General features: G+C 44.4%; 1 protein-coding gene across 1 annotated transcript in view; it reads right to left on the reverse strand.

The window, feature by feature from the left end:
• Positions 1–1,015: 1,015 nt before the first annotated feature.
• Positions 1,016–26,743, reverse strand: part of CUNH3orf52 (chromosome unknown C3orf52 homolog) — a 37,124-nt gene continuing 11,396 nt past the window's right edge. Inside the window, exons 6-9 of the mRNA XM_085304909.1 lie at positions 8,595–8,930; positions 2,966–3,277; positions 2,279–2,424; positions 1,016–1,117 (exon numbers count right to left, since the gene is read on the reverse strand). Of these exons, the coding sequence (XP_085161035.1) occupies positions 1,016–1,117; positions 2,279–2,424; positions 2,966–3,277; positions 8,595–8,930 (896 nt within the window). The remainder of the gene's footprint in view (positions 1,118–2,278; positions 2,425–2,965; positions 3,278–8,594; positions 8,931–26,743) is intronic.

Here is a 26,743-nt window from a genome sequence, read left to right on the forward strand (position 1 = left end):
CTACATGAAGCCAACCTCAATAGCATTAGCATACAGCATTTTATAGCACTGGATTTTAGTAGCTGACAGTGTACTATATGTAGGCAAATACATGTATCAGCTGTGTATCAGTGAAYATTCTGGATTTCATTTCTAATACTACAAAAGACATATAGGAACATGCTGTCTATCTGTCTGGTACTGCACCTGGTAGCCACTGCATCTTCCTCTCTCGTTCAATCTCTGTCTCTATGAAGMTTCTTGCAAGCAGAAACCACCACAGGCCTTTCACGAGTCAACATTTAGCTGTGTCGTAAAACAAACCACCTAAATGCACACACAAACATGTGTTTTCTCGGCTTCAGACCCTGCTTTTGCCTAGACCAGGTGATCAGTGCATAAATAACGGCAATACATAATCCCCGCAACTTTCCTCGGCTCAGGAGCAGTTTCTTGCCAGTTTTGTGCCTTCTATCTTTGCTCCAAAAACCCCTTCCCATTGCATGGCAAGGTCTGGCCTTTGCTAACCCCAGATTTCGCCTTCCTCTGCCTCCCAGGGCCTGTGGCAGGGAAAAGGCAGCCCCTTGGAGAGGGGGAGAGGGAAGGCAGCCGCCACRGGGTGGGAAAGGTAAGCCGGCGGCAGGGGAAAGCGCAGAGAACAGGGGAGAAAGGAAATCTCCAATTTCCCCCTTTGCTTTGAAATAGCTTTCTAGAAAAGGCTAGTGGAAGTGACTCCTGGCTGTAAGGAATAAATGTAGCGCTAAAAAAAAAAAAAAAAAAAAAAAAATCCAAATGCAAAGCAAAAGATTCATTATGCAGAGCCATACAGCCAGTTGTCTTAGAGTCTCAGATGAATACTTTACAGCTTTTTTTAATACAAAACGGAATATTATGGTATGACAATAAATAAATAAATACATATTAAAATACCCTCTCGTTTTTGTATTTTTCAGGTGTAAAATCGCAGTAGGTTTGCTTCAAAGTCCAAGGTGTCATCATAAAATATTTCTCTCACACAAATACCTCCTGCAGGTATTCACGTATTCAAAGGCGCACCAGAGGTGGAGGGTTCAGCTGGAGCTTGCTTGCCAATAACTTTATCCTTTCCACACTTGTCCTTGGTGCATACAGGAAGGAYCTGTAACAGAAGAGATTTTTTTTATTTTAATATACATCGGTTTTAAGTGCTAGAATAAAGATCCAGGTGGTGTGCATTACTAAGTGGTGCCTTGCTTCTGCTTGTGCTAGAGGATGATAGACTAAATTTTTCCCCTTGCAGCCTCATCAATGGCAACCAKCTTGGTCCTACAGAAATGGCATCTGTGGAAGGAACACATCATATTCACATGCCATYGCTTTATTATTATTATTATTATTTTTAACTCCAAAGCACTCATCCAAAGTGTGGAAGCATCATTAACTATGTTCTGTAATGAGGTGGAGGAGCCTGCAGCACAAAACCAGCATGTGATTCTCTGTTTGAAATTATGGTATCTTGCTCAGTTTTCACCTTCTTGAATTTGCATCCTTTCCTACACACCACAAGTTCACACACGTGCTGKTTTTTTTCATCCTGAGCATTGCTAAGAGAAAAAAAAAATGTTGTACTTTCCCATGCTCTAGAGGAGACTCACTGCCGGAGAACTAGTGACACTTTAATCTTGTGAATCAACTGATGACAGAAGTTGTGACGCGCTGCTGTGGGTTTTCCACATGGAAGCATGCTCCATGCTCTTCTTCGAAAGATTGCTTTTCTACTTGAGACACTTCCTTGAAGCTGCTTCCTCAGCCAGCTGCACGTGACTCTGCTGTGTGCAGGTTATTTTAAAAGCTGCTGAGGAACAGCGTAGTGGTATGGCCGCTATTTGCCTAGTTAGTATCTATATAAACATAGTAACAGAGCAAAGCTTCCTCCACAGAGTGTCTAATCATTAATAAAGTAAACATTTTCTAGTTGTTTCCACTTTCGGGCATGTACAACCCGCTGAAGGTCTGGCTGGTGGCCTCACTGAACAAGTTAAAGTTTCCACTTCTCAAAGCACTGCTAACCCGCCGGATGAGACGGTGTGCCTCTTGGGACGGAGTGAGCTCTGCGGCTACTGGCTTCATCCCTCTCTCCCTGCAGGAAACCCAGCCTGAGCGATGCAGGACCTGTTTCGGCATGCCATGAAGCCTGGTGGTGCCCAGTGGGAGCCGAGCCTCTGTGAGCCCCTGTTCCCAGTGCCACCGTGGCCAAGCTGCAAAATGRCCTGGGGGTCTCTTGGCATGTGCACATGGAGGTGAGGACACACAAACTTACCCAGCAGGGCCCGGCTCGATGTCCCTCTGAATCATGCAGCTGCCTCAGGTAGTGGCAGAAGAGGAATCCAAAGAGAAGGAGGGAGATCAGAGGAACTAACACCCCAGCTGTGATGGCAAGGGCTGGCACAACGGCTGCATCCTGACCTGTKGGGAAAGTAGTGGGTGCTCTGATGGATTTGTGCAGAAAGAAGAAAACCCTCAGTTTCAGACATCCCTTAGCTAATCCCATAGGGTAGAAAGTCCCAGTGTTGGCACTGGAAGTCCGTATCAGCTTGTATACAAGAAACATGGCCAGCAGACCTGTGATCGGAGGACCTGATGCCATGGTCAGGCACACAGTGCTCACACCTGTCAGGTTACTTAGGGCTGGCATGTCGTATCTACATGTCAGGCTAAATGGCACAGGAAGACTGCTGAGTCCTCAACAGAGCCTTCAGGGGCTAGGGACACATCATGGTATGTGGGTTACTCAGCAGGCACCACATGCTGCTCCAAACTAATGCCAATGCCTCTGGCTGCTCTGGCTCCCTGGCACCTTCCCTCCTGCCATTCTTCAAGGTCCCTTCCAGACTTGGCCTTCAAACTTTTAGATGTTTTCCCGCAGTCTAACCCAGGAGGCATTTCCCTTTCATCACCCTGTGTCGAGCAAGGAGCGYGGTGCACCTGCACACACTTTCATACTGACCCTGCATCAGGCTGTCTGTGGGCAGGAACAGGGTCACGTTTAGAGATGGATGTTGGATCACACACGCAACAGGATACTCCTGGAGGATTTTGGAGTGGGTGAGGGTGAAATTGCTGATGACGGTCACGGTCTGGTTGCTGACTYTTATGTGGTACTCTCTTGGTTTCTGCTGCAGGGCACTGGGAAGCCACCAAGTGATTTTTGGAGCTGGCTTCCCTGTTGCTGAGCAGCTGATCTCCACCATTTTGTCATCATTCTTGGCTTTGTCYGGACTGAGGAGAAGCTTAGCTTCCACTTTGTGGTCCAATATGGCTGTAAAATACAAAGCGATAAAATCCATTGCTTTCTGCTTACATTTGAGCAAGGAACAGGGAGAAAAGATGCCTTTGGTGTCTCATCTTATTTCCTGCTCATCAAAACCCTGGAAGTGACAAATGAGTGTGAAAGTCATCGAGTTTCAGTCCTGAAAATGAAGAATTTGGCAAAAACAGAACACAAGAATAGAAGCATGCATGGTTCAAATCAAAACTAAACTGGAGCATCTCAACCGAGGAGTGGTGATACTGGATAATTAAAAAGCAACCATGAAACTACATGTCCTCCTCTGTCTGAAAGGACTGAATAGTTGCACTGAATTCTTGTTCTTATCCCTTAAATTTATCTTTATGATTAGCTTTATTGCTATTTGAGATGATTTGAGCACTACAGGACTAAATTCATCCTCTGGTTACACCACAGGACTCCACTTGTAGAGGTTTTGTGCATTGCATCTTTTTTTTTTTTTTTTCCTAACATTGGTTTTTGAAGGTGTCATAGTATCCCTCAAAGCTTATTTAGAGATCATTTGTTCCAAACTCCTCCTCACTCTCAAAGATTTTGGGATGCAGACATATTTAGTCTTAATGAGCAGGTAGGATGAACCACAGGCATCATTCTTGCTTGCTCACTTGCATAAAGCCTGCTTTTTGATTACTGTTTATATCACTGGCTCCCAGTTGCAAGGCTGGGTAGAACATGTCAAGTGAATAAAGCACAGAGAGAGAACAAGAGAGAGTAAGACCAATGCTTTGGAGCCGAGCYGAAGCATGACAGTGGGGTTTTCTTTTGTTTCTGCCTACCTGTCCTTATATCTAACAATTGTGTTGCTCGTATTCGGATGTTAGCAGATAAACTCTCCCTCTGCATTTTTATTGATATTTGTTAGTAGTAGAGATGACTTTGAAATACAAAGCACATTGTATTTGCAAGGAAGCAGAACAGCATGCAAGGATGCCGAGGTTGTACAATGCTGTTCACTAGGGAAAGTAGTAAGACCAAGTGCATGGTGCTTGAGTGAAGTCTTTGGGCATTTGATATAGCAGGATCCTTAGTGGGCAACAGGACAATGGACAAAGTGCCTGAGCCTTACAATTTTCCAATTATTAAAATATGAGAGTTGCAGTAGAAAGAATTCTCAGCATGAAAATGTGTGTTGAAATTTAGCCAAGTGGCTGGATTTTTCTAAGAGTGAGCATGTGGCAGCCGCTGATACCATCAAGGGATGCTCCGCACATGTGAAAAATCACCTATTTATTTCTCAGCCATAAAAAAYCATGGACTAACTTAGGTTTGAAGGGACCTCTGGAGGCCATCTAGTGCAAGCTCCTGCTCAAAGATGGTCTGTTTAGTTCAGGTTACTCAGGCCAAGATTTATACAGGCAGATAACTCTATGTGGGAACACTATCTGCAGGTTTCCATATGGCAGCTTGCCCAGCTTGCCAGGTACTTCAATGTAGGTGTTGATTGATGGTGCAGGGGTCCAAAGACTACTCTACTTTTAGGTGCCTGTTTCTGAAAGTATTCTTTATTTAATCTTGTAAATACAGATTTTGTTCAAGTTTGAGTTAATAGGAATGCCCTGAGATTAAAAAAMTATCAATTACTGTATATAGTATATAGTAATAATATTTGCAAGTGTTATTATTAACAAAGCAAAAACCAACAATTGTGATATAGTCTGCCCAATGTTTATGCTGGAATTAGTTATTGCCACAACACTAACAAACATATCACTATCATTTAGCAATCCTGCTTTTAAACAAAAACCATGCATTTTCTGTTTACCCTTCTTAAGAAAAAAAACGTTTTTTTCATTTTGGGCAGGTAAATGAGGATTTACAAATGAAAGAGATGCAGAAGATACCAAATGAGTCTGTTCAAGGGGGAAAAAAAGTATATGCCCGTTGCACAAGGGCACCTACACCTCCTCATACAATTCCATATATCCCTCACAAAACTGCATGGATCTTCCAAGCAAGAGGATAGAAATTCTGTACTAGCGGTTTTGCTTTTTTAATGTCTATATCTCATTTATTTACTATAGTTGTGCCTGCTTGAAAGAATGAAGTGGCTATTTCTCATCTCTTGACTCACCCTCAGACAGAAACCCAGCATTACCCCACAAATAGAGTTGGTGGAATCCACTAGTGTTGCTCTGAAAACAATAAGAAAAGTGTTTAGGGGGGATTTCAGAGGGAATCTTTCAAAATCTCCCCTGTGGGAAAGGACAAGTGTCACAAACAGTTTATATTTTGCTTAATAAATGATCTCTGAACTTCTTCTTTCACTCACGAGATGCATAAAAATAACACCTCCTCCAATACCATTAAAATCAAATATTAGGGAGCAACATCCAAAAACAGTAAAGGAAAACTCTCACAAATGTTTCTGGTGAGAGGGCTTTACTGGAACATCAGCGTTAAAAAAACAGAGGCTGCAGATTCGTATCATTGCTCCAGTCTGGCAATTTCCAATCAAYCGATTCAAATAAGGTGAGCTTTGGCTAACAAAGGCACTATCAGCACAGAGGAAGATGATGAAAATTGCACAGCATCATATCCTGGTAGAAACAGCTGCCTTCCAAATTCACTGTTATTCTCACAAAGCAGTCCTCTGCCTTCCCACATTAGACCCTGGGGAACAATCATCAGTTGATCTTCCCCTTATTACGTGTCTGTAATAGATGCACAGACAAAATCTATTACTACTTGCTTTTATAGTAGTCCTGCCAAACCGAGWGTTAGCATGTGCCTCGTGCTGATGCATGCAGTTGCAGAACTGCTTCTTTTGACTTACACCAAAATATTTATTTCCAGTGCGAATGTACCTGCAAGAGATCTTGTRCTCAAGTACTTGCATCAGTAGAGCCTACAAAGCAGTAACGTAAATGTTCCCAAACTTGAGCCATGAGTGTTCCCAAGTATTTGAAAAAGTGGCTTTCTAGTGAATTATGTGCTTTGATTATCTGTAATGCCCTTCTGTTAGTGGGGGGGGGGCTGTCAGATGATGGTGAGTTCTTTACGTTGAAAGACTTGACCCTGATCTCRGAGAAACTGATAAAAAGTTTGAAAAATTACAATATATCTAGTGATTACAGAAATTCCTTTTCAATTAAATGAGCATTAATAAGCAACTCTGTGCCTCAGTTTTCATCCTTAAAAAATAGCGATGACACTTCTCCACTATCCTGTAGACTTCCAAGCAGCTGGAGCTATCTATATCCAAACAGGAAGTAGCTGAAGAAATGCCAGCAAAATCTTAAAGAGTATTTTGACTCAGCAAGATTAGGCCATCTTCAAATGACTCATYCCCTTCTCTCCAGCACCTGCCTACTCTCTCCCTTTTGGGGCTTCATTCTCATCCTCCTCCATAGATCCTTGTTTGGCACCAAAGGGCAGCAAAATAGGGCAAAACTGAGGAGGGAGAGGAGCATACAGTTCAAAAGAAATCCACCACGCACACATGAAAACATTCTCTTCGGAAATAGTTTTGGTTAAAGGTTACAGGGCAGAAGACTGCCTCTTCTCCACTTTTCTATTTTCAGCCAGACATGTCTGAAATCCTACTAGTCCGTACTTGTATTTTTTCATGGTGCTCTGCCCTGTTCCCAGCACGGTTTCACTTCCCCTTGGCCGCCGTGCAGCTACGGCACCCACCCTGGAACACCCCTCTTGCAAAGGCTGCTGTAATCGGGCAATAACCAGCCTGTAAACTCCCTGGTAGTTCCCTCTAGAGGGCAAACAGATGCCATCGTTTCATTTTCAGCCGTAAACTGGCTTCCTCTCCTTGCTCTAAATTACTGAGCCTTAGGTCACTGCAGCCAGTGAGTCCCATGGCCACTCGTTTCGCCATRCATTTAGTTTATTTATGCTGACGCCCTAGGACGTGTTTGATAAAGCACGTTTCAGGGATGCCATGATGACCTGGCCCGTGAGCTGGCACGCCTGCAGGTGGCCAGCGAGCCTGGGCTCCGAGAATGGGAAAACCACCATGGGAGCAGCGGGCTCGTGCCTACCAGTTAGAGAAGCAAAACACTTCTCAGTCGCTGCATTTTTGTCTGAGAAGCAGGAAGAGATGCTCACAAGCACTTGCGTATTAGCAGAAAAGCGTTTTTCAGGAGTGGAGATCTGCTAAGGGACGAATCACAGGTGATTTTGGGCAATACTTCCCCCACTTTGGTAAACAAAGCAAAAGAAAACAAAGACATCTAGCGCTATGTTTAGATTCATAGGATAAACAAGAAAAGTATCTTTCTGCAAAGTCCTTCTATATTTTCCCGTAATGTATAACTCAGCATTTACCCTCTGAGTGAGTCAAGGTTGGATTTTTCCTAAGAGCACTTTCCTCTTAATATCTAAAATATTGAGTAACTTTCTTCTGCTAATTTCTCTCTTCTGCTGAAGGAACTTCCCCAAGAAGGGGAAAAAGGAACCTCTGTTTCAGACTTACTTTTCCTTCACATTTCCCCCTCCTTTCTGCTACAACTTAAGTCATCTTTCCCCTGCAAGCCAGGCTCCAGAGGTTTTCTGCGCGTGAGGCTCCTAGCACATCAGTATGTGTATGAGTATTTGTGTGTGTGTTTATCAGCAGAAAGACCAGGTATGAACGATAAACAAAATTCTCTGCAGGAATCATACCATCAGTGGCAGGTCCCAGACACACTCATATTTTCCACRTGGGACAACCTCTTCTTCAAGCTAATTTATACTGTTCAAGCTAATTGATACTGATCTGCCCAATATATTCATGTGGCAAAGCCCAGCAGCTACACTGTATTTCAGCTTTTTTTTTTTTTACATCCATATCTTGAACCTGATCTATTTATTGCCAAGTTTACTATTGTTTCAGAATCAATTTCTGATATGTTAGTTACATGTACGCTACTCTACCTTTTGACACCTCATATGTAAGACTGAAGGCAGAGTAATAAAAAATGCTTAATTTACTTGCTTAGGAGCACAGAAGCAATAGTCAGAAGAAGAAGAAGAGCATCAGGTTCACGTTTGCAGCAGGACAGCTATCGGTACGACACAGAGCCAGCAGCTCTGAGGAAGCTGCRTATTAAATGTCAGCTTTTGGATCTAGCTGTTGTTGACTTAAAGAGGAAGAAAATTAAAGAACTGCTAAACACTGCTTTCCCATCAGAGATAAAATCAGTGAAGGAGGGAGAGCCAGAGAGGAAACTGAGTGATTTCCCACAGAGGTTTAGCAATGCAACCGGTGGCCAGGGAAGGTTTTTCCCTGGTGGGAGGGGGGGAATGGTTTGGTCTTCAGAAAGATCTCACCCCGTACGCGATTACAATGCCTCACCGTAAACCTGGAGACACATCCTGCCAGTGACAGCCCCAGAGGGAAACGTGTTGAAGATGCACTTGTAGCATCCCTCATCTTGGAAAGTGACTCCCTGAAGGAAGATGGCCGAGGCTTGTAGCCCACTGTGGGCAAAGCTCACATAGCTGCTGTAGTTCTTCGCAATCTTTTGGCCGTTTATGGTACTGTACGTTGCTATATTGTCATCTACCCCTTCCACTTCCTTCTGCCAGGTCACTTGTAGCACATCTTCATTCGTGATCAACCGACATGAAAAAGTAACGTTTCCACCTGCCTGGACCGACTGGGCCTTTCTGTTCATCACCTCCACAGAGCCTGGGGGAGAAGAGGACACCACACTCAGACTCTTCTTTCACCCTCCCATAAGGCACCCTGCACAGGTGTCCCCACCACCGCTACCTTCAATCGCTTGCGCCAGCAGCTCCAGAAGGCTTCCAGGGAACAATAAAAACGCAACCTGCAAGAATTCCCCTGAGAATTTCACTGGACGCGACATCTCTCACCCCGCTTCACTCGAAATGTTTCGCCAGCCGTGCAGAAGGGCAGCTCCRGCGCCAGCAGCAGCCGAGGTCTCTCTGCTAAGGCTACTCGCTCACCAGGAACCACAGAAAAGGCCCCTAAATATTCAGCCGTGCTACCGAACATACAGACACCAGCGCGTTACTGATTTGTGAGCACTCTCGTGGCATGGTTCAACCGAATTGGTAAATCAGCTAAAAATTTTTGCCCATGTCACTATATACCACCCCCATGCAYTTATTGGAGACTGAAAACAGAACAAGAAACGAAGGAAAAAACTAGCTCGAGAGGAGCATGGCAGAACGCTTCTGCTCTCTTATTTTGGACTCCAGTCCACAGAAACAGCAGAGCCCTTTCTGAAGATCCACAGACCAAAATCGTGYTGACAATCAGCAAGAGCAAGAAGTATAATACACCTTTCATAGCATAAACACCATGACATTAAAGATCTCCAGGGAAAAGAAARAAAAMCACTYTTCTCTTGCAATTCCTAGACAAATRTGGAAAAACTATTTAAGGGCCAGACGAGGCAGACAGGTGCTCCCAGGTGCATCAGCTCAGATCCAGGGTATTGCTGCTCTTAGGATGACAATTTTTAAAGTTTATTTGTATATACCAGTGCATGCAGCAGCACGGGAACGGAGTTATCAGCCGGGACAGATGCAACACTGAAAACGTATCACTCAATTTACAAGGAAGCCAGCTATCTTTGCAATTTTTAAAGACAGATGAGGTTGTCTGTAGCACACTACAGCAGGTACAGTTGTCCACCCAGGGCATGTCTAAACTGCCTGACATAGCTCACTTATGACCTGCTCTCCCTGCAGCTGCAGCTTATAAATACACAGACGGTTGATTAAACACAGGTGCTGTAAGTTAAGTCAGCAGTGAAATGTTCAAATGCCCATAAGAAGAGGGCAGTTGTGTGYATGGCCAGAAGGGCCCAAAGTGGTCTGTCACCCTTGGTTTCACCTTGACTGGGAAGTGTGAAGATGGGACTGCAGCGAAGAGCAGTGATTCAGCATGCTGACAAGACCTTGTTGCCAGCTGAGGTCTATGGCACCTGCTCTACCAAAGGGGGTAAAAAAAATAGTAATAATAAAGGAAAGTTACCTGACACAGCAGTCCAGACCGCAGAGAGAAGGCAGGCGACTATCATTTTAGCTCCGAGCTCAGCAAGACAAGCAAGCAACTGGCCCATTGAGAGGCTACTTCCCTTTTTTTATACTCTTTGCTCTTACTCTAGGGACATTCCTGCTCACATCATGTACGGTAAGAAGTATCTCGTAAACTCTTCCTGCCCCTCAGGCACCGAGCTGAATAATAAAAATTTGGGGGGATGTAATAACAAATGTCAGAGTAAGAAACTGAAGATTTTCCAGGCAGGCCACTAGACAGATGGGAACAAAGGTTTATAAGGCTGGATTTTTCAGAAATGCTTTTCTTCGCAAGGTTAGGGGTTTTGCAAGTGCTTCACTAAAAACCAGGATTTCTAAATAGCCTGAGCACCCAGCACCTGTCTGTCTGTAAGCCTCAGTCCAGCCAGGCTGACCCAGGCTGTACGTGTCTGGGTGATGGTCAAACCTCCAAAAAGAAGCGCACGCAAGGGAACTGAGCACGGGGAAGAGGAAAGTCAGTGCCAAGGCTGACCTGAGCTAGTCCCTTCCTTTCTGGGGATGGGGACGGGGAAAAGAGCGCTTGGGGAATACCCATATTAATGTGAGCAGTACAAATATCCTGGACATTTAACTTATATGTAAATCAGAGGCCCCAAGTTAGGGGTTTGTCCCCCACACATAAATCGATGGAGACCCAGGAACTGCTGATGCTGCTATTTGCCTATACCTGACTTCCCCCAGAACAACAAGACCRAGCAAACAAAGTGCTGAACCCAAGGCTTAGGCCATACACTGTTTCAGGGAAAAATCAGAGCACTGATGTTCCCTGTTCTCCCCTCAGCTCCGCTGGTCTCAGCGGGTCCACGCTCCTTCCCTAGCCCAGTGTCTGCCCTTCAGGCTTTGCCTACAGCCCAAACCACCCRCCAGAAGACCTTGGGATGGTCCCTCAGGCACACCTGTCCCCCAGGCGCAAGTAAGCATCCTCACCTGAGATGATACAGAAATCCACTTGTACAGCTACTGTGAGTCATTATTTTTGTGCCTTTCTGCTTTGTCATGGTCTGTGTTTCTCTTTTTCTGCCAGCTGCTGATGACAGCGCTGAGAGCAATGCAATCTCAGCCGGCAGGTGGCTCACRCACCGCTCCCGGGGCAAGCAGCCAGCCAGACCTCATTTGCTATTCAAACTTTTRCTGGTAAACTAACGTTCAGGTTTCTGTTATCTCATTAAGTGGCTTACATTTTTGTAGCCCCAAATGAGCATGATTGCATTTTAAAATATTTTCTTTTTATTTGAATTACCGCGCAAATCAATCTTGAATCATGAAAATACATTAAGGAAGCCAGCAGGCCCAAATCATAACATGCATGAAATTTTCAGACCCACTCACACACACACAGCCTTTCTGAATTTTCAAAACAGGAAAAAGCAGGGAAGGTTTTCTGAAGCTACATCCTCATGCACCACAGCTTCCTAGCAGGGCGAGAAGGACTTTTATGGGGATGTGAGGATTTGTTCCAAGCTTTGCTGGTGTACTCATGTTAACACTATTACACTTATTACTATTACTAAAGTTTTGTTTTTAAAATAAAATATTAACAAAAAAAAAATTCCATAAACTTTCAGATACTTCTAATGCAGTCGTCGTAGCTGAACCTCAAAACTTAGTGATCATTAAAGGAATTGCACTTTGTTAAAAAAAAAAAAAAAAAAAAAAAAAAAAAAAAAAGTCCAGTTTATTTATTTATAGGAAATGTCCTTGTCAGCTTTAACTATTTTATTTTCTGCAAAACACATCCTAATCTTCCAAGTCTTTCCAAACAACCTTGAAAACCTGCATGCAGCTTGTGCAGACAAACAGCAAACATCATTYAGACTTCGCAGCATCCCAGCAAAGGATGGAGACAGCTTGTGCGGCTAGAAAGACACTCTCTTTCGATCGCTCCCAGCATCGGCCACRTGGCGATTAAGAGCCATACACGCTGGCTGCTCCTTCCAGCCTCTTCTCCTCCCTGCTGGCAGCTGCTGGTGCTACTGGGACCCCAGCCACAGCCGCAGCTCCAGCGTGTAGCTGCCTGTATCTGGTGCCTGCGGCATCTCTTTCCGATCGCCCTTCTCCCAGGGGCYGGGCTCAGGATTCAGCCTTGCCCCACCACCAGCTGGACTGGTAACATCAGCAGTGTTTCACTAGCACAGCACAGGAGGCGACAAGCAAGACGCTAGGTAAYGACAACCAGCACACATCCGTCACATGATTTTTAAAACCTGATTAATTGCTTTAAACACAGGCCAGGCAGGAATATAGGGCCTGGTCATTAACAATATCACTTTTTTCCACTTAGCACGCATATCTTCAAGTGCGTTTAGGTAAGCATTTCCTGATCTGTTCATCTTTACATAGACGTCGGGTGGACTGCAGACATCCTCCCCTGCTTTTTAATCACGTTAGTCACATCCCCTGCTCTCTCTTACTGCAACTGCGCAGCAACTTCACTTTTCATACCTGCAAAGAATGGCCTGAGCTTAAGGCATTTTCCAAAACACAACGAAAACTTGGAAATAATTAGGCAGAAGATAGTTCTGCAACCCTTGTTTGAAAAATACTTTGATTCACATCGAAGAAAGATTCCTCCCCTTCTTTCCTTTCTCTTTCTAATGCTCTGAGACACTCTCTCCAGTCCTGAGTAATTCAAAAGAGAGAGATGTAAAAAAATTAACTGCATAGAGTCACTAAATGAGAACATTTCCACATGACCTAAGTGACTAATGACATCGACAAATCAACAGGAGTGATTTTCTGGAAAGTGTTACTGACAAAAACCAGTCAGAAACAACCATAGCTTCTGCTCACACAGGCAAAAACGTTTTTCTTTTTACCATCGAAATCCAGGTTAACAAGCAGGTAGTTACCTACTGTCTCAGAGCCTTTCTGGGGCATCTCTTTAAGGATTGCCCGTAAATAGAAAAAACACTGCTGAATTTGGAGGTTAGTACACCAATGCTGGTAGCAGGTGCTAGCGATAGTCCCTACTACTACTACTGGCAAGCTGCATGTTGAATGCAATTGAACAGATCTGGTGCTTTAAAACATGCCAACAAGTAAGGCAAGCACAAGCTGCAAGGCACAGCAAATCCCTCTAGGTCCCTGCTGGACCTGGAGAGCGACAGCGCACTGGGTGAAGCACGCTGAGCCTGCTGCCCTGGCCGTGGGCTGCGTCAGGAGCCAGCTCCGGTCACCAGGGCAGCATTAGAGGGAAAGTTTCACATCTGTGCTGAAGTTTTAGAAGAGCTGTCACAGCTGTAGCTTGCATGCAGCCACGGCTGTTTATCCCCGGTCAYGCTCGACTCAAATGTTGGATCCATGAACTCTCCCCAAACTGAACCCCCACCTCCACCCGCGCTATCGCACTGCCATCACCCAACGTGAAGGACTGCAAATCACAGCTGTCAGCACTGAAGTCTGCTGTGGGACCATGTGGCAAGCACAGCAGGGAAAGGAGCGRGAGGGCTGTTTGGCTCACACCTAGTTCGGGGTGGAGTATGTCTAGCTACAAAAACCACAAGTTACCAACAGACAGCCTATGGTGTGTGACGCTCAATAGGAAGAATGCAGTGTTTGGTAAACCAGCTRCTCCTCCTCACCGCCGAGTTTTGGACAAAATTGCTACAAACACCTGAGTCTTACAGAGATCTTTCAGCAAGGTACTGTAATAGCAATGGGTTAATTGAAATGCTCTTATTCCCTGAACCATCATTGCGCAAAGTGCATTTCTAGTTCTCTTCTTAGTCTTTCTTCTAGCTCATGAGGAAGAAAAAGGAAACAGAAAGAAAAGAAGAAAAGAGGGGGAGAAAATGAAAATGAATTGTTTTGGAAAGATTCAATAGCAAAAGCGATGCTTTACTGGCATTTTTAAAGCTCTGTTTTTTAACGTTAGGTTTGTCACAYCATTTCTCAGAAGAGCAAGCTGGCCAGGGCGTGTGGTTCGCTCTCACTGGAGGCACCCCAGGTGGCCCTCAGGCTCCTAGAGGGAGCCCCAGTGGCAAGGCACAGGGCTCGCGGTGGAGGCCGCGAGCACGRTGTTGCTCGCTTCGGCAGCGCAGGAAGCGGCATCTCTCATCCATTCCTCCTCTCTTCCTGTTTCTGCCCCCACTCGTCAAGTGATTGTCTGTGGTGAAGATCTTTTTGTTGGTGCATAATATCTGGGTGCTGCATGCATGCGCAGTGCAAGAGATAAGCAGCCTGTTCGGTCACTGASTTCCATTCTCTAACACATCCAGTAGAGAAAGCAATTCAAACAGCAGGGAAAGCACACCAAAACTAGCCACCCCAAGGCACAGAGATCTAGTGGAAGGATGGGAAACTGCCTACCAAGGTAGGTTCYGTATCATTTTGTTCTTAGTTATTAAAGAACCGGGCTAAGAGAGAGATTTTATTAAAAATAGGAACGAATGACACCTGTAACTGGGTCAACCTTAAGGGACAACATAAGGAAGCACGAGCAGTCTGGTTGATTGGACAAAGGAAGTTTTGCTAAGCAAATTAAGATGAACAATATAGTTCTTAATATGTTAGAGATTATTGCCTCAAGATGATTTTTATGGGGGTGATTTTATCCGCAGATTTTCAATGCTGAAAGCTTGTGAAGTGGGTAAGGGTATTATGGGTGAGGAATACAAGGAGCAGAGAACAAATGGTTTCAGGACAGGAAAACTGTATCTAAAAGTTCACCTTGCAATCTCCTACCTGTTGCACCATGTCTCATCAGGACAGCCTTTTACGCATGCTGTAGAGAAATAGATTGTATTTTTAACATTTATTTATGCAGTGTATATAGTACATATATAAATATACTGTATTTACATACAAATGTGTATTCAATGGTTTGCTCAGGAGGTGTGAAGGCAGAGGAGGCTACCTGGGAAGCACCATACAAGACAAGCAGGTTGTTTTTGGTGCTCGGTGCAGAGACTTCTCGTGTTGCCAGRGGTCAGCTAAGCTGCTGCTCTGCCACAGCCACCAATCTGCCATTGCTGCCCTCCCTTGAGGTGAGGGTTTCCAAAACAGTTCACAACTATTCGGCACAGCGAGGACCCTTCATTAATGATGTCACCCATAGAAAAGGAGGTAAACTAGATTAGAAATATTGCCCTTTTATCCAGATAAAATATAAGCCACTGGGATATTTCTGGGTTTATCCCACCCAAACAGGCTGCAYGGGACATGCAGGAAAGGTTGCACGACACCGCAGTGTAGCAGCCACCGGATGCTTCTCCCACCTAGATATGCAGCACCTTTCGTCATTACTTCCTCTGGGTATTCATTTTGCAGCATCACTTCTGCAAAATACTCTCCAAGCTCTTGATCTGTATCTTGGCACTTCCAAGGGCTCTCTAGCAACACTTCTCCAAGCAAACACTTAAAAATACCACTATGTGGACAGATGCCTTCTTTGATGGCTCATGGAGTCTCTTAGAGGAAAATCCCTTCTATTTCCCACAGTGTTCTCAGTAGATCAAAGGAAAAAGTTACGCAACATCCAGGTAGTCAGACTGACAGTTTCCCTGTTTTAAGGAGCACTAATGAACCGTTTGGTTGCCAAAATTAAATGTTCTGTTTATTTCCAAAGACAGTGTACCTCCTAAGCTCCCTACAGTTTTTCAGCCAAGGGACTAGGGAGTAATCACCTTGCCCAGCCTCAAAGGGAAGGCACAACAGTCCCCAAAACATAAAGTCTTGATCTCAAGAAGCAGTTTGAGTCAAGCCAACAAAATCCATGTAAAGTCAGTAGGTCCTAACCTGTGTGGTCAGTGGCAGCGAGGAGCGCTAATAAGCTCACATGCCTGCTGGATCTCAGCCCCAGGCTGTTAGCTCCTATCCTTGCTGAATCTCCCTTTTTCTGAGTGCCTATGTCACTTCTCTGGATGGGGCTTCTGCTGCTTTTGAAAACATTCCCAACGGCTTTCTGGCAGCACGAATCAGGACACTGCAAATACAATTTTCATAATGCAGATTTTTTTTCATACTAGCTACTGGTGGGGCCAGTGAAGCCCATTTCCTTATCAAAGGGGAGAGGATGAAGGTYCACCCAAGGGGGAGGAGGCACTGGCATGGTGCTTGTTGCACCCTGCACTCATGCAGCTCCACATATTATTTTCCTCAYTTTCACAAGCTCTTCTGATGCCAAACAACTGCCAGCAAGAGGTAACATGGGGAAAACATTAGCTAGTTGCTTTTTCTGTCTTGCTCAGGACAGAAAGTATTCACAACCAGTATCTCTCCCACTCCAGCTGGCTGTTAGTTCACAAGGAGTTTTACGGAGCATGTCACTTCTCAGTCAGCACCTCCTGATTGCTGATAAATCTGTATATTTACAAAAAAAAAAAAATCACAGAACTTGGAGAAGTTCAGAGAGACAGAGAAATGACAAGGGATTTTTTGCAGAAAACATGCATTCATGTGCACTGACTCAGCATTCTAGTAAAGGAGCCACTGAAGTTCATCCCAGCAAGGGCTGCTGTGCTTTTCTGCCACCAGCTTTAGTCATCATCAGCCTGGATGACAGACAGTGACAGCTAAGACTCATCTGCTCCAAAGCCCACGACAGGCTCCCATTCAGGCTAAAGGAAAAGTTCAAGCTATGGCACTGAAGTTAGAGTTTATATGCATTTCACAGTAGTCTGCCTGCCCGAGCTAACGTGGTCCTACGCTCTTGAAGGTGCTTGGTAGGCTGCACCTCATGCAGTCAGTAGCAATGGCACTAAGGCTGATGAGCAAGCTTTCCCAAAGCACCTCTGACTGCTATGTGAGAAGCTAGGCATCTAACGACTTTCAAAAAATCCTCCTCTAAGCATTTCAATCCAGCGTTCACAGCTTATATTGTTAAAAACTCAAATTCATAAGGAAGCAAGCTCATATAATCACCCTGTCCAGATGCCAGCATCTCTCCTGAGTASTTTCAGCCAGAGCTGGAAAAAATAAAGCAGAAAATCACCTGTGGATAATAAGGAAGCTCCAAAAAGGCTTGTGCAAATCAGCAGCCAGCAAGAACCTCAAATTCTCCCTCCACTAAGTCTGACTGGCAAAATTGAGCGGTTTGGTGCCCTGCTCAGCAGCTGCTGGTGAACCAGCCCTGGAGTAGGTCAGGCCAAGCCACGGCTGCTGCTGTCCCTTGGCTCCTAGAGGAGAGGGCGCAAGGGTAGTGCAAGTTATTGGGCAAAGCGCAGAAGCGGTGGGACACCGCGCTTCATTGGCAAAGCAGCAACATACCAAAGAAMGATGGGGCTTTTTTTGCTTGCTTGCATGGGTTTTCAGGAGGGTTTGGCTGTTTTGTGTCAGAGGTGGTGGGTCTATCTTGTCAGGTAGGAGCAAAGCTATTTCTGGAGCAGTGACCTCTCATGGAGGGAAAGCAAATTAGATAGAGAGAAGAGSTGCCGTGGCTCCCCACYGAAGGCCCTCTCCGGACAGCTAGCACTGTCATGTCCTACCAYGGGTCAGCAAGGCTGGAACTGACCYTTACAGTCTCCRCTCGCTGGATACGTGCCCGCGGCRGSAGGCGRGGGAAGCCTTACCAGCTGCCTCCTGCAGCCTCCACCGGGGAAAACCTCCTTTGGGGAGGGGAAGGATGGCCGCCACCTCGGCTCCTGGCACTTTGGCAGGTACGGCTGCAGGCGAATTGGGCAGAAGGCCACCTTCATCTCAGGGGTGCACGGGAGTCCTAGAACAATCCGCAGCTCTTATTAGCAGACGGCTTGGTACTGCAGCTGCTGAGAGAAAATTTAGCAGCCTGGAGCTGCAAGATTTCAGATCACACAGGTTATCCAGCGAGCCCACCGCCTTCTCTGCATTTAATTTCTTGACCCGCTTCTCTTCCACCTATATATCCCCAAGCCTGCCACTTCATCCTTTCAGTTTGGAAAGATTACTTTTCAGCTGTATTTCTATATTTGRCTTGACCACTTCCTGTGTTTAACAGCCTCTGGAGTTCATAGATGCAGCGTAGATGCCGTACTCATAGATGCAGTACATCCAGCTTCTCTACAAAGGGCAATGACATGCTTCTAAAAACAAAGGAAATAAGTTCCAGTTTTGTTTTTCTTTTTRTAATTTAATCTATTAAAAATTAAATAATTAAAAAAAACCCACACATTTCCCCTCTTTTGAGGTTGCTGGCCAGAACTCTTTCCCAGCACTTTCATTGATAGAGCCATACTTGTAATTGCTTGCTAAAAGAAATGATCTGCAGCCACAAGCAAATCAGTCTCGTGTTCTCTAACTAGGCAYATGGCTCAACACAGCCAGTGTGGACGAAATATGATACAGATGCTGAGACATTATCAGAATTATCAGAACACACAGCGTATTTTCCCACAGGAGTCCACATTACTGAATAAATCAGAAGGATTTGTCTAAGGGGCATGCAGCAGTTTAGTGTTCTAATTTACTACAGAAACATAGGGTGCTTACCTTCTGACAATTCAGGAGAAGAGCAATCTAAGCCTAAAGGCCTGTACCACTCTCCTTTCTGAGGGAAGGGCAGAAAAATCGGAAGCAGCTGACCATAGGCAAGAAAAGGATGAATAAATAGATGATGAAAAAATAAAAATACATGAAAACTTATGACATCTGGCAGTTATGATATATTCCTAATGTAAATTACATATACCATGAATAGTTTATTTTAATAGTGTTGTCGTAAGACATCTAAGAYCTAATTGTGTGAATTGTTCACATTAACATCTCCTGCTAAGCTAGAGGTGGTCAAAATGTTATATAAAATTCACAGAAACCCAGGAAGGCCATCTGGAATGAGGTAAGATTAGCTTTATCTTTGTTCCCAGCTGCAACAAAAGAGAACTAAAAGTCCTCCCTCCGAAYGGGAGGTTGGAAGTTCAGTTCATTAATATTTGTGGAACCTTCTGCTACTCTGATAAGAACATTAGACACACGTCCAGAAAGGACTTATTTTGTGCTAATTGCTGGATTTTGGTAGTACATGAAATAAATAAGACCTAGGAGCACCAATTTAGTGAGGAGAGTATAAGCAGAGGCAAAGAATGGTATCATTACCTATTTACCTCRAGTCCTGGGAAAGAGAAGTAACATGCAAATATGCAATTAGAGACTGTCTCATAATGCAAATGCACAAGCAAGTTGAGTGCTCAGGAGCATTTCCTAGTTTAATATGACCTGGCAGCTTTACATAAAAATTTACATTTTTAGCCCATATAGAACTTTGACACTTAAACATAAATACCACATTGCAAAATGTGGTAGTTTTTGCAGTAATTTGTGGAGTACTCCAAAAGCATTTTACAAACTCAAACCATAAATGATAAGCAATAGTGCATGCTCCAGTGAGCCTTGCTCTTACTACAAGCAAACCTGGTAATAGAATAGTCCAGACATAATTTAAGGGTTCTTTAAAACCCCAAATAATTATTTCAGTGCTTAACCCTGTACGTAGTCTTTCACTTGAAACAAAGATTATTTTGACTACCAGAGATTAGATCTCTCTAGAACTGGACTGTCTATCAGTTGTTGCTTTGCAGTCATGCTTATACACATTTTTTGTGTTACACAGCTACTTTATTTCTGTTCCTATTAATTTCACTTAGACACGCCAGTTGGTAGAACTACACAAATATTTTGGGGGGCAGATGGAACTGGTTGGTCCTTGGCCGTAGCCCATTTTATTTTAAATATGTTCAATAAAATAATTTGTTGGACCAAGAAAAAAAAAATCTTGTTTCTGCTAAGCTATTTTTTTATTTCAGACCCCCCCCGCACTTTTTTTTTTCTTTTTGTCCTTGGAGGACCGTTTGAAACAGTTTTAAAGTCAAATATTGAAATGCCCTTACCTAAAAATTACTAAATGGTTTCAAATGGCTGTRYATATATATATTTTTAATTGAGAAGACTAGAGGGTTTTATAAAGGAAACAAGTTGGCAGTAACATCTAAATATTTTCAGTGGATAAAAAAAGCAACTGGAAAACGATGTCTAGAGGCCACCTGCTCAGGTTCTGGGAAAATCAGCAATCAGCGCTGGCAATTTGGCTGCTGGCCGCTCGCTGCCTCCCTCGACCGGCCCACGACGGCGTTTCCCTCTTTTGCAGGAGCTTCAAGCTGCCCGTTCCCGCGCTGCCACCCTGCAGGTAAGGGCGGCAGTGGCCAAGCCGGCCATGCAGATGGCTCAACATCCACTTGGGATGCAAGGCAAGGGGAGGGGGGTCCCCAAAACCCAACAGTGGGTTTTGCCTTGACTAAGCTGTCGTCGGAGCCGCCTCTCATCACCCTTGCTCCCATGTCGCTTCTCAGCCTTTAGCGCCCGCTCGCCCACCTGTTGCTATTTCCCACCAGCAAGTCCAGACCAGGTGATTCCTCCTTGAAGCTACAAGCCTTGCTGAGATGCTGCCGCCTTCCCCCGGGGACAGAGGCTGCACTCATGTGAATGGCTAAGTGCCTCTGCCTTGGCTGGTAGCTCCTGATTCGTCCCTGTCATCAACCCACCCGTGCAGATGATAGACCTGGTCCGTGCCTCTCCTCCCTTTGCACAGTCTCAGGTCGCACAGGCAGCGTCCCAGTGCCTCCCCACCATAGACACCAGGCCATGCTGCCTTTCACCTTACTGGCAGCCAAAAGGAAAGGCAGAGAGGGCYAAGCAAGGAGAGTTGGGTGAAGCAACATGTCCCTTCTGGGTTGAGGAAAAGTAAGAGCCAGCTACCCACATGGCTGAGGGCACCTGGCTCTAGGCCAAGCATGTGGCTTTATCAGTGCCAGACCTAACCCACTTGCCCTTATTGCCATACTCTAGGTGGAAAATGTGCATCTGCCTCCGGAGAAAAAGACATGCCCACATGGAAAGTAAGTAAGGTGGCTCTCACTAGTTCATGATTTTCCAGAGCCTGTGCTGAATCTGTAGYTAAGTCTGAGTAAATCCTGTGCCACACAAAAGTCCTATTTGTTCCTGTTGGTATTTATCAGTCCCCACCTCTCTYCTCTATCTCTCAGCTAGTATTTGCTTGTATTCTGTAGCTGTATCAAAAAAACRGCAATCACATATTTACTTTCTCTTTCTCCAGCACAGACCTACAGATACTCACCCAGAACTGTCGAGGTAATGATTAAAAAGTTCATGCTTTTGCAGCTCTCCTGGGAGACTGGGCCCAAGACTTATCTGTGAGTTAGAAAAACACAGTATCCGTCATGTTCCCTCAKAACAGACAACAGCCATTTACTGGGAGGCAGAAAAAAATGTTCAAGTCTATGTATCAAGTAATTATTTATATAAACAGGAACAATGAGATGCAGCCCTGCTCTAGAGCAGCCACTCACAGAGCAAGCTGCAACACTCACTCCTGGTTTCACAGACTGAAAAAAATCAAACAGCTCAGGGACTTGGACCTCATGAACGTGTCCTGAAGAGTGTACCCAGCCATAGGGCCATAGCATTTATGGCTGCAGGGCTATCCTTCCTTCCCCCCACCCCCATTCCCTTCTGTTCTCGGCTTTCTCCTAGCCGGAGTAACCTATCTTGAACACAGTTTCATTAAAACTCACATGTTTCAGCAAAAAGTTTCTGTTTCAACATGACATGCTTTATATATATATATATATATATATATATGTATGTATATATGTATATATGTATATATATATTTAACTGGGGCATTACCAACCAGCTTTAGTAATAAAAGCAGTCTTCAGTTTAAAGATAAAGAGAGTTTTAATGTTTGGAAGCTTAAAAGGTTTTTGTTAATCTTTCCACTGTAAAAAGYAACAGATGACTTAATAAATGGCTAAATCCTTGCTGGAACAGAATAAGGTTTCTCCTTCCAACATTTTACTGCCTCTGGATGGAGAAAAAAAGCCTCAGAACATGTACAGCCATGGCAATATTTAGTTTCTTATAAATCAGAATGGATCAAATGGTTATACTACTGGAGAAGACACATAGGAAACACTGGAGCTATTGGCTCATTGCCCAATCCACCTTACCTCACTGCTTTGGGGTCAGATTCAGGAGTGCTTATAAGGTATACTGAGGTAATTTATGARCTAACCATCCCTTGGTGTATGTCCTACCCATCTGCCCAAAGTTATCATCCTGAAGGCAAGGAGTATCAACGGAGGGGAAGCATCCACTTTTCAAGTGACGTGTGTCACAGTCTCATGTAGTCATTCATTTGTGTTAATACTCCTGGCTCTGAGAGACTGCAGCTGAGTACCTGTGGTTTGCTACCTTTGCTATGAAGCTAGTTAATTTTAGCAGAGGGTAAGGGAAGCTGCCTCTTAAATCACCAGTCATGAATCATCCTCAGAAGGCYAACGTAGAGCAGAACAAAGCATTGCCATTTAGCAGCCCCAATATTTTTTTTTCAAAAATGACCTCCTTAACCCAAAAGTTGATGCCCTGCAGTTAGGTGGGTGCTTAACAGAAAATTTTGAAGAAGGTGGGCAAGATGACACAAAAAGATGTGATTAAATGAGCTCATCATTTGGACATGTGACTGTGGGTGGGCAGTAGGAGAAGAGAAGAGGAGGGGGTGGAGCTAAAATGGAGAACCTGCCAAATAGCTGTCTAGTTTTGAGTTTTTAATCCCACACAAAAACCTCAGAGTGTGATCTGAGAACAGTCTTGGGAAGATCTTTCATCCGATATGAGAGCCCTTCCTCCCAAGCATTAAACTGGACTTACAAAAACGAAAGACTCAGTGAAACTCAAGCATCTGCAGCCTCGCTCCTCCTGCACCATCAGCCTGTGGGACAAGTCACCTGCTGCTTCTGCACTTCCGTTTCTCCACTGGCCAGAGAAAGGCRATGATAACGGTCTTTCAAACAATCTGTAGACTACAAGCACTCTGGAAAAAGTAGCCACTTTTGTCCTGTGAGTAAGGCTTGGGGACAGGCGTTGGAATGGACAGGAGGAACTCCAGTCCTCACTTGGTGAGCTGGGAGCCTGTGACTCAYGAAGCTGAACCTGTGCTGGTTTCCTAAGCACAGCAGGAGCGAGGCTGCTGCCGCCCCCTTCTCTGCAATCCCAGGCAGTGACTAGGTCTGGGAGAGCCTCACCTCTGCGGACAGAGAGGAAATTCCTTTTCTTAGGCAAGTCTACCCTAGCTGTGCTACTGCTYAGAAATTCTAAAATTTCTAAATCCTGAAATTTTTAAAGCTTCAACTCAAAAACTCAGTAATTATTTTCAAGATCACAGTTTCCTCACAGTCAGGAGGTCTTTTACAGCAAACAGAATCCAAATAAACCAAATAATAGTTTGTTTATGCTGGGAAACAGATTCTGCAGAAACCATGTTCTAACAACCATCTTTCACTTCTAGACCTGAAAAATGAAGGTGAATCCCTTGAGGTTGTTGCCCATGGAGCAGAGACCTCTGTTCCACTTTAGAGCATGAAAGGTAGCTACAAATGGCAGCATGAACTCAGCGGCTCCCACTTAAAAAAACATCACTACTCTTCCAAACAAGATCAAGAGCATCAGGGCATTTTTAACTTCTGGCTTCCAGTACTTAATCAGTTCATGTTGTCCTTTGAGATTARTGAGTCATCCTTCTACCTATTTAGATGCACACTTATCCAAAGCACGTTAACAAAAATGTTGAAGAGGTGGAAGGAGGGACAAGTTTAAACAGGATTAGGATGGTATTTACCCACAGAAGCTTATCTTATCTTTCATTGATGGCTCTTCCCTCTGCACCCTCTATTTTCAAGGAGTGCATTAGATGAGGGCCTGGCAGGGAAGGAGTTAGCCATCTCTGGGTCCCCCTTGAGGCACAGGTCCTTTGCAGTCACATTACCCCCAGCTTGGCATGTATCTGGTTCTCTGGCCTCAAGTTATACAAGTCTTGGCTTCCTTCCCTTCAAAGTCAGACTCAGAGATGATGTTTGAAGGATTCACATATAAGTTAGGTTTGAATGAGCTAGTCTGAATGTGTATCTCCAGGTGTCCAAAAGCGTAAGCTGACACAGTGGGCAAGTTCCCTGTAGGAAGGGCATTGCCTTCGAGTGTGTCTCTCTCGACCCACAAGTAATACTTGAATAGTCTTTAAATACAGCCAGCTCTGAAGCACATCTTGTGCCTTCATCTTTGTATGGCAGAAGAGCATGATGGCTTAAGGGCATGTAAAACAGACRTTTCCCTTTCTAGTTAAAATCAAAGGGGGCAAGAGCAGAAATGGTGGAACTAGAAAGGTCCATTAGAGGAAATATATACATATATACCATGTGGWTCCCCTCAGCAGGTTGGCTTAAGTGCTTGGTCTGTCCAGTAGCTGACTGGTCCTTTGCTCTGCCCCATTGCCTTCCTCAGAGAGAYGCACACACACAAATGTATCTCAGTCCAGGCCCCACAGTCCCAAACTCCTAGGCAGTGACCCCCTTGATCTGTCAGATGCCCCGCAGAGCCACTCTCATGGCTCTTGGATGGGTCTCACACTTGGCCAAGGGGACCCACTGCTCTCCTGTGCCAGGCCCARGTGGAGCCAGGGCAGGGGATTATTCTGGTTCCCCAGCCTGCCATTGTCCCTCTGTGCCCCTTTGCGTGTGTGGAGATGAGCCTGCCATCACACAGCCTAACGCTTACCAGGACCAACCTCAGAGCTGGGTGAGGCCCTCCGGCCCCCATCCACACACAGCATGCAGGCGCTGTTGGATGCTTCTGCGTGTCCAGCTGCAATCTGCACAATAATGAAATGACCATAGCTTTGCAAACGGTTCTAGTACTATGGTGCACCAACTAACCCTGCTGTATGAGTGCACAGACTATGTAGACTACCACATATGCTCACATTGCAAGCTTCTTCAGCAATAGGATATAAACGTGTTAAAGCTGCTCTGTCTCCCTCTCTCACTCTCTCTCTCTCTCTCTCTCTTTCACTCTATCAGGAACATCTTGAGGGAAAAGATTATGTTAATGCCAGCGAGCTGTGGTATTCTACTGTCATCCACAATGCAAAACGTGAATCCTCTGTGGTTAATACCAATGATCAGACAGAATATGCAATTGTCAACATGCCTAAGAACAAGCAAACMATCACCAGCTCTGAAGACAACAATGAATATGATTATATCCTGATAAACTAAAAAGTGATGCTTCCTGCTGCCAAGGCACTCTTTTATTTGAATATTTAAGCTAGCAGTGTGCAGTCTTCCTAACCACTCTACCTGCTATGACAGGTCTTCAAGCAAACTGGAGAGCATCTCTCTCACGTTGCAAAGGTTATACACTAGGACATGTCTGCCAGACAGTTCCAATAAGACAAATTTGTCCATGAAAAGGTGATCCATGAAAAGGTGATGACAGAAAGAGACATGGACAGAGTACAAGCTTCACTTGACAATTAAAACAAGAAGAGTCAGTGTAACTACCATTGCAAGACAGTATAGTAAATAAGGTGCTTCATTAGTAGAAGCAACTGAGACTGCTTTTTTTTTTTCTCTCTCTAGACTCTTAAGGTACTTTTTTTTTAAGGGATCTAATAAAACTGTATAAACAATAATATATATATACATATATATATATATATAAACAGTATAAACTAATAAATCTCAATAATACAATGATAATACCCTTATTTTGTTTTGTTTTTAATAAAAAATACATAGGCCCTGTACACAAGTGCACTTAATCTCTTTCAAAGTTTCTCTGGCCTGCTTGTGTGATATATCATTACAATGATATAGTACAGTTAATACAATTAGCTCATTTCTCATACTGCTCCCTTTTTTTTCAATGTGATACTACTTTTCTCAGAGTGAAACCTTAACAAAGTTGGAACTAAATCAAAAATACAAAAATTTGATGCAAGACAAAAATCCAACCGCTTCAAACTGCTGCCACTTGCAAGACTAGCAAACCAGKAAAGACCTAATGCTACACAGACAGTAGCTGCACTCCTCTCTCAGTAGACGAGTCCCRGGTGCCTACTTTGCCACACAACACTTCCAGTTCACTACCCTCCTGGCATCTCAGAACTGGTTTTATGCAGCACCAAAACACACCTCTCCATAGCCTCACCCATCTGCAGGCATCATTTTTGGATATTTACTCAACTGCTCAGCAAAGATCATAAAGTAATTATGCGTCTGTGTTCTTGCAAAAGCACAGTTTTTGCCCCCCTTCATTCTTATATTAAACAAATCGGAAGATAATATTAAGCAGAGTTTTCCTGAGTTTAAAGACTGGAACCTAATCACTGGCTGTAGCCTTGGCATTATGGTGTGGTGCCTTTGCACACATCCCATCTGCAGTTTCTGTGCCTGGGGGTCCCGTGGGGTGAATGGGTTGCAYGGAGCAGTGCATGGACCCATGGCTAGCGCTGTGCAGGCAGCACTGAGCAGGTACCATTGCAGCAGCCAAACAGCTGAATTTGCCCCAGATTTGTACTATGAGCTGGAGCTACACATACAACTGTCTGCCAAGGGACTGTAAAATGTTGGTTACAAGTTGAATTATCAGAACTAATTTTTCCTTTTTTAA

This window comes from Rhea americana, unplaced genomic scaffold, assembly GCF_003343005.1.
Source record: "Rhea americana isolate MKP2758 unplaced genomic scaffold, rheAme1 scaffold_213, whole genome shotgun sequence".
NCBI lineage: Eukaryota > Metazoa > Chordata > Aves > Rheiformes > Rheidae > Rhea > Rhea americana.